Source organism: Helobdella robusta, assembly GCF_000326865.2.
Source record: "Helobdella robusta unplaced genomic scaffold HELROscaffold_108, whole genome shotgun sequence".
NCBI classification, from domain to species: Eukaryota; Metazoa; Annelida; class Clitellata; order Rhynchobdellida; family Glossiphoniidae; genus Helobdella; species Helobdella robusta.
Genome location: NW_008703610.1, coordinates 124,054 through 131,553, shown reverse-complemented (window position 1 = coordinate 131,553; position 7,500 = coordinate 124,054). Strand labels below are relative to the sequence as shown.

Below are 7,500 nucleotides of genomic sequence, written 5' to 3'. Positions count from 1 at the left end.
TTAAATAATAATAATAATATTTTAAAGCATGAGAGCCCCATTGAGAACTATTTCACGTTTGAAGGGCCGCATATGTAATTAAATAGACCCAAGAGAGAATGTTTTTTAATTTGGTGCTCATTTTTTGGTCATAAAGTCTGGTGACGACCTTTTAGTTGGCGAACAAGACCTCGCGGGCCGCATAAAATGGCTTCGCGAGCCGTAGTTTTCCCACCCCTACCTTCTATCTTAAAGGGTAAGACTGCAATTTTGAAGATGATTTGAGTAAAGACAGCGGCCATTGAAGCATTTGGGGAAAACAATTGAAGGAACTGGAGATGTCTAGCATGGCCAGTCTTAAAAGTTTTGTTCTTAATAGTAGGAAGTTTTTTAAGAAATATGCCTAAAGTTGTATATAATGGAGAGTTGAATGTTTATATTTTTAGTATGTATCATTAGAGGTATCATGTTTCTTTTGTGTTTTTATGCCGTTGTCTTGTCTTTTTTCTCAGATCTTCAGTCTTAAGTTTATTATTTATTTATATAATTAATTATAATTAATTATTATGTAAATAAGTAATTTATTTGTTTATATACTTTAAAATATTTTTTAACGAATTTTTGTAGGAAATGAAATTTAAATTTCTTCATATTGTCTTGTAGGAAGACATTTTTTTTAATTCATTTAAAATCAGCTTCCAGGAATTAGATATTCGTTATTGTTAGGTCCAGATGTCATTCAAATATTATTATTATTCTTATTTGTTGCTGTAATGGTTGTTTATTGCTTATTATTAATGCTTTTATTTGTTTATTATACCAATTTTTCAATTTCAATATCCGCTATTTAATTACTTCCAGAATGCAACCAAATTTCGCGAGAGGAATTTAATTAATTTTAAATCTATTCAGAATAGACTCAGTATATTCATTAATAATAATAATAATAAAATTATATTTATTATAATAATGATTATTACTATTATAAGAACAAAAATAATTATGGTGATAATCAAATTATCATAAGCAGTGTCCGGATTTGGTTCCAAAGAGATCCCGGCCTACTCTTGACACTTTCGATAAATACATAAAAAAATTTAAAAATAATTTTTTGCTGGGGGTTGAAACTCCCTGCAGTACCCCCTCACGTTTGGGTAGGCCCCAGTTCAATAACTAAAAACTTATTTTAAACACCATTATATTAACTATTTTATGGAGTTGTTCACTCGAATTTACAAATATTTAACTGCAAATCTAAACAAAAAATTCTACGCCATTCATTTCATCCGCCAGCCTATCTAATACTAGTCCGTCTTAACTAAACCGTGTCAACTTTCTTCATTCTCATTCGCTAGGGACTTTAAACTTTGAGTAGCGGCACTGATCATCGTGACCATCGTAAACTGGACAGCTCGCCACGTTTTCCCACGTCTTCCACATCTTTGTAGGCCATCTGCCGACCACACTTTCAGCCTGTGTGTGTGTGAATTTTGTGAATTAGTAGTTTCGGGATTTTTTTTTGTTAAATTTGTAGTTTAGTGGCTGGGTGTTGACTGTTGTTGGGAATTTTTGAGTTTTATTAGAAATTATTAGAAGCATTGTTAGGTGTTAAACACGTTGGTTGTTTGATTAATTGAGTGTTTGTCTGTCAGTCTGTCTGTCTGTTTGTTTGTTTGTCTGTTTGTATGTTATACTATCAGTATAGAACAATTCTTAATTATAGAATAATATTACAAATTCATGGATGAAAAATTATTGAAAATTTGATCTATTAAGCAAGCCATGTGGAGAAGCAAAATCTACTGAGAACAAAAATTAACATAAACATCAGAAAAAAAATTTAATAATTTCCCCCAAAAAAAGTCCCAAAAAAGTCCCAAACCTGCCACTGCAAATCTTTTTTCCACGGAATCTCAGGAATATGTTGGATGGGCGACTTGAAGGAATAGACATTCGGCGTGTCGGCCAACTCCGAGGAATGTTGGGACGGAAAAATCATATCCGGATGGGTCGGGTCATACATCAGTCGCCTGCCACTTGAAGTTGTGATCAGATCCTTGAATGGGTCTATGTAGTTGCCATTTTCGTCACGCTTCAGACGAGAATTCCTCAATAGAGAGTCGTAATTATCCGAGATGAATTCCAGGTTTTGTCCGATCGATTCGGTTGTTATAGTGTTGTTGTTGTTGTCACAAGTGCGTTCGCTGTCGTCATTGTCGTCGCTACAGTAATTTTGGAAGCATTGTTCGCAGCGATTTTTATCAACTGAAGTTTTACCTTCGTACAGTGCGCTTAGTTTTGGCTGGTTTGAAAAAAGTTATAAGTTATTTTGACAATAATATTTTTACAACCATTTAAAATATAATAATAATTAATAATAATTATTATTATTATATATAATAATAATAATTTTCGTTTTTATTAGATTATCCTTATTTCTTGTGGATCTCTTTGCTTCAAACTTGGTCATTAGCCATTAGTCGTTTAGAGAATTACACTGACATTACTTTCAATTAAAAATGGTTTTGTTTCAAAATTCGCGAAAAAAAATTCTACGAGTAAGACGAAAAAATATCCTGAAATGGATTTTTAAAATTTACTGCTGTTAAAACTTCAACTTAATCGTGTTCATTTCCTGGCTTCTATAGGAAGAGTCTGAAAGAAAGGAAGAGATTAGGAAGGAAGAAAGGGAGAGAGAGGGAGAAAAAAGAGAGAACTACAGAGAGACAAAAAAATACAAAAAAAGATACAGAGAGAGAAAAAAAGAAAGAGAGAGGAGTACAGAGAAAAAGATACAAAGAATAGTGGAACTGAGTGAAAGAAAGAAATATTCGGAAAAAATAGAATGAAAGAGAAAGAGAAAAAACAGAAAAGAATGACAACAAATAGAAAGTTAGAAGAGAGAATGAGAGAAAGAGAGAGAGAGAGAGAAACGTAGAAAATTTCTGAAAAGTTTTGTCAAATGGGGTTAATGAAAATTCGTTTGTATATAGCAGGTCTTATGCCTGCTTATTTTAATGGCTCCAAGAAGCTTAATTAAAATCTAGAGAAGAATTAATTGAAGTAGTAGTAGTAAATTGTGAATTAGTGAGTGAACATAAGAACAAATGAACGAAAAAATTATTGCATGAATGAATGCATGTACGAACCAAATGAATGAATGAACGAGCTGACAAAGAAATGAATGAATGAACAAACCAATAAAGGAATGAATGAAGAAACGAACAAAAAAGACAAAAAAAATGCAAGAATGAAACTCACATAGGACGAGCAACTTGCACCACAACTGATTTGATGCTTACTGGAATAAAATATTTAAAAAATCATGAATATAAATATGAAAATAATACTAAAAACAACAATTCTTTTATCTATCTATCCAGTCTTCTATTCATTCACTCAGTTATTCACTCGATCATTCATTCAACATTCATTCATTCACTCATTCATGCATCCATTCATTCATCTATTCATTCAAAAAAAACACATTTGCTGATGTTTCAAGTGGGAGCCCCAGATAAAATTATCCGTGTATTCCGTGGCGTATCCAGGTCTGTAGATGGCAATCACGTCGAGTTTCTTCTCGTCAGGATCGCAACAGTATTCCGGATTCTTGGGGATTTCCATAATTTATTGATAAATTTTATTTTGAAAATTTGTAATTTATTAAGTTACGCAGCTATTGGTAAAATTTCAATAGCAATAATGTAGTAGTAGTAATCCAAAAGTATTAGTTGTAATAAGTAGCATTAATAATAAAAATAATAAGCAATAATTAAATATATTAATAACAAAATATAATTATTTAATTAATTTTCATATAAATTTGCTAGCCATCTATAAGAGTTTGCATGGAATAGTTATAATAACAACAACAATAATAATAATAATAATATAACTATGACGACACGTAAACAAAGAATTATAAAATCTTGAGAGAAGATATAGATTTTTTTAATTAATTGTCTTTGGAATTAATTTTTTGTGTTATTTTGGTTTATTTCGAGTTTATTCTACATTTGTTATTTGTTATAAAAATAAATGAATGAACGAAAGAATGAATGAAACAATGATAAATAAATGTATATATGTTTGTATGTATGTANGTATGTATGTATGTATGTATGTATGTATGTATGTATGTACGTAAGCATGCGTTATAACGTTTAAACCAAAGACGTTTTTCCATGCGTTGATGATGGGAAAAATTTCTTGCGGTTCCTTCTTGCTGTTTTTGTTGTGTGTTCGTGGTTTTAGAATCATTTTTTGCCGATAAAACAAAATATTTAAATAGATTTTTTATTTTTTTTGACAAAAAAACACAAACGACAAATTTTTTTTATAAATTTTTCATTTTTTATCAAAACTTTTTCACTATTTGTTGACGTTTTTTGGTGAATAATAAATAAAAAGAGTTAATAAGTTGTAACTAATTAGTTTTAATTAACTAGATCGGCTTAATTAACTTGAAATAATTAAATCAAACCAAGCCTGAGAAACCAAATAAAATGTTAAGATTTTATTTTCTGCTATTGAGTTTTTCCATTGGCTATCTGGGTAAGAAAATTATCATAATTTATAGAAAATATAATAAATTATTATAAATATCGGCTGTGCGGTTGTGTAACAGTTAAGATGCAGTAGTAACCAGGTTTGAATGCAAGTGAACCCCGACTATCTCATGCTACGTTTGTGTGAAAAGCGTTGATACACGTGTGTTTACGTCCACATAGTTCTCGAGTGTTTGTGACTGTTGATATCTTTAAGAAAATGCCGAATAAAAAATTACAAATTATCATTTATATTATTATAATTATAATAATTATTTTCTTTTGTAGAAGCCAAAGTAGCCAAAAACCATCCGAAATTTCCGATTTTTACTGGTGTCATTAACAGGTTTGCTGAACCTGGAGATGAGGTTTGGTTGAGTAAAGAATTGATCGTTACTGATTGGTCTGGCATTAGTGGAGGTATGTTTTGTTGGTTATTTTTTGTATGTTTTAGAGTATTTTTGTATGTTGTAGAGTATGTTTGTATGTATTTAAGTCTTGTTTCATCGAAGTTGTAGAAAGCCTCTAATCCAAACATATAACATTTACGAACTGCTGAAAAGTTATCAAAAATGCGAACACATATCAATTGAAGCTTAATGTCCAAGCAATGGATGTCGCTTCAGATTTTCTGACTGAAAGGTGTGTCTTCATGAATCTGGAAAACCAATCGGCCCTAGGTATTTTGTCAAGCAAGCATTCTTCGTCACCAGTAGAGACACATTTCTTGGCTGAATGTTACCAACATTGAAATTTTACCTCTAGGGCCTCTCTCACAGTAACTAGCATTATATCCAGAGACGAATTTAGAAAACTTTGACGAGGAGAGTCAAAAAACTAATTAAATTTGTGAGTGTGTGGCTAAAATGAGGCTGGTGGTTGACGACCTTATTTTCTTTTCACGTTGATTTTTGGTCGATTTTCTTCTTAAAACAGTGTTCTCCTGTGTAAAAACTGATGTCTTACGGAGTTTCATTAAAAATGCTTGCTCAACAACGTTTTTATATACTGTTTTTCGCTGTCAATATCTGACCATTCTGATAGATCCTCCTTCAAAAACAAACACGTTTTAAAATTTTGGACTAATATAAATAAGATTTATGAATGCTCTACTAATTTATTTAAGCATTCATTCATTTATTTTAATATTGATTTGATTTTTGAAAAAAACTCAAAATTCAAAAACGAAAACAAAAAAGAAATATGCGGTTACGGGGTGAGGCACTCGAAATCGGAGGATCACCCCTTCAAGATCAACCTAATCGATCCGGAACGTGGCCTAGCTAGGGTGTACCTAAAAGACGGCTGGTCTCTCGAAATGATCAAAGATCCCAAATACAAGATGGAAATTTACCCCTATGATTGTCAATCTGGGGCCCACGGGTCAAGGTGGGGATTTTGAAATTTTTTTTGAAAAACTGTTTTGAAAGATTGGTTATTTAAAATAATTTAGTTAATTTCTTTCTTTAACACCCACTTTTTCTCATTTTTTAAACTCTCTCTTTCTCTCTATTTCTTTATCTATCTATTTCTCTATCTCTCTCTTTCGCTCCCTCTCTTTTTTTACTCAGAGACATTTAAAAAAATTTTTTTCTTTCAGAATTTGTGCACCATAACTCATCATTGTTAACCATTCAGTTAATCAAATTTTTCCGTTATTTTTGGAGTTTTTATTCTTTTTCTTTCTCCTACTCACTCACTCCACCATTCCATTTTCTCTCTCTCTCCCTCTTTCCTTCTTTCTCTCTCTCTCTCTCTCGCTCTCTTTCTATCTCTCTCTCATTCCCTTTGTATCTTCTTATTCAATTTTTATTTTCTCACTCATTTAAACTAATGTTCCCTCTCTTTTTCTCTCTATCTTTCTTTCTATTTATCTTCTTCCTTTAATTTTTATCTTTCACCTTCTTTTTTCCCACTCTCTCATTCGTTTTCAGTTTCTTGAAAAATATAAATTTTTATCTTTCGTAAATGTTTAATAAGCTGTTTATGCCAACACGTTGAGATCTCTTCTTCAACATTTTTACGTGTATTTTTTCAGTATGTATGTATAGTATGTGTATGCATATTTGTATGTGTTGTACTCATTGTATGTATGTATGTATGAATGTATGGATGTATGTATGTATGTATGTATGTATGTATGTATATATGTATGTATAGATGGATGGATGTATGTATTTATGTATGAATGTATGTATGTATGTATGTATGTATGTATGTATGTATGTATGTATGTATGTATGTATGTATGTATGTATGTATGTATGTATGTATGTATGTATGTATGTATGTATGTATGGATGGATGGATGTATGTATTTATGTATGAATGTATGTATGTATGTATGTATGTATGTATGTACGTATGTATGTTTGTTTGTTTGTATGTTTGTTTGTATGTATGTATACACAATTTTGTGTATAAGCTAATTCTCTCAGCTCATCATGTTCCTTGTATCACTTGGGGATTGGCTAAATTACGTTTGTATTTTTGTGTTTGTGTTTTGTGTTCTTTTGTATTTTTTGTATTTTGTATATTTTTTTGTATATTTTTGTAATTGTATGTGTTTGGTTTGTTTGAGTATCTGTGTGTGTGTCTGTGTCTGTGTGTGTGTACGTTCGTTTGCATATACATATAGTTTTATATATGTATTTTTGTTTGTTTGTATGTATGTATATATGTATCTATGTATGTATGTTTGTTTGTATGTATGCCTATTTGTATGAATGTTTGTATGTATGTTTGTATGTTTGCTTGGCCCTTGTATGTTTGCATCTTACATATTTAAATATTTGCTCAACTGCTTTCATTTCTTGGTTTCTGGTCGGTATGAGTGGGAGAATGATTGATTGAATAAATGAATGAATGAATGAACGACGAACGAACGAATGAACGAACGAATGAATAAATGAATGAATAAATGAATTATTAAACAAATGAAATAATTATTATTTTATATAAATGTAAATCT

At 30.8% G+C, this 7,500-nt stretch overlaps 2 protein-coding genes across 2 annotated transcripts; one reads left to right on the top strand and one right to left on the bottom strand.

Moving 5' to 3' along the window:
• Nucleotides 1-999: 999 nt before the first annotated feature.
• HELRODRAFT_194884 (hypothetical protein) lies at nucleotides 1,000-4,007 on the bottom strand (the record flags this gene model as incomplete). The annotated part of the gene is made up of 5 exons (XM_009012494.1): nucleotides 3,467-4,007; nucleotides 3,241-3,280; nucleotides 1,862-2,281; nucleotides 1,339-1,452; nucleotides 1,000-1,152 (listed from the first exon to the last, which is right to left on the bottom strand). The coding sequence occupies exons 1-5, from the start codon at nucleotides 3,604-3,606 to the stop codon at nucleotides 1,000-1,002; spliced, it is 867 nt and encodes a 288-aa protein (XP_009010742.1). The 5' UTR covers nucleotides 3,607-4,007.
• Nucleotides 4,008-4,487: 480 nt separating this feature from the next.
• On the top strand, nucleotides 4,488-5,931 carry HELRODRAFT_183461 (hypothetical protein; the record flags this gene model as incomplete). Its single annotated transcript, XM_009012493.1, has 3 exons — nucleotides 4,488-4,536; nucleotides 4,818-4,949; nucleotides 5,729-5,931. 3 exons carry the CDS (start codon nucleotides 4,488-4,490, stop codon nucleotides 5,929-5,931), a joined length of 384 nt encoding a protein of 127 aa, XP_009010741.1.
• Nucleotides 5,932-7,500: the final 1,569 nt, after the last annotated feature.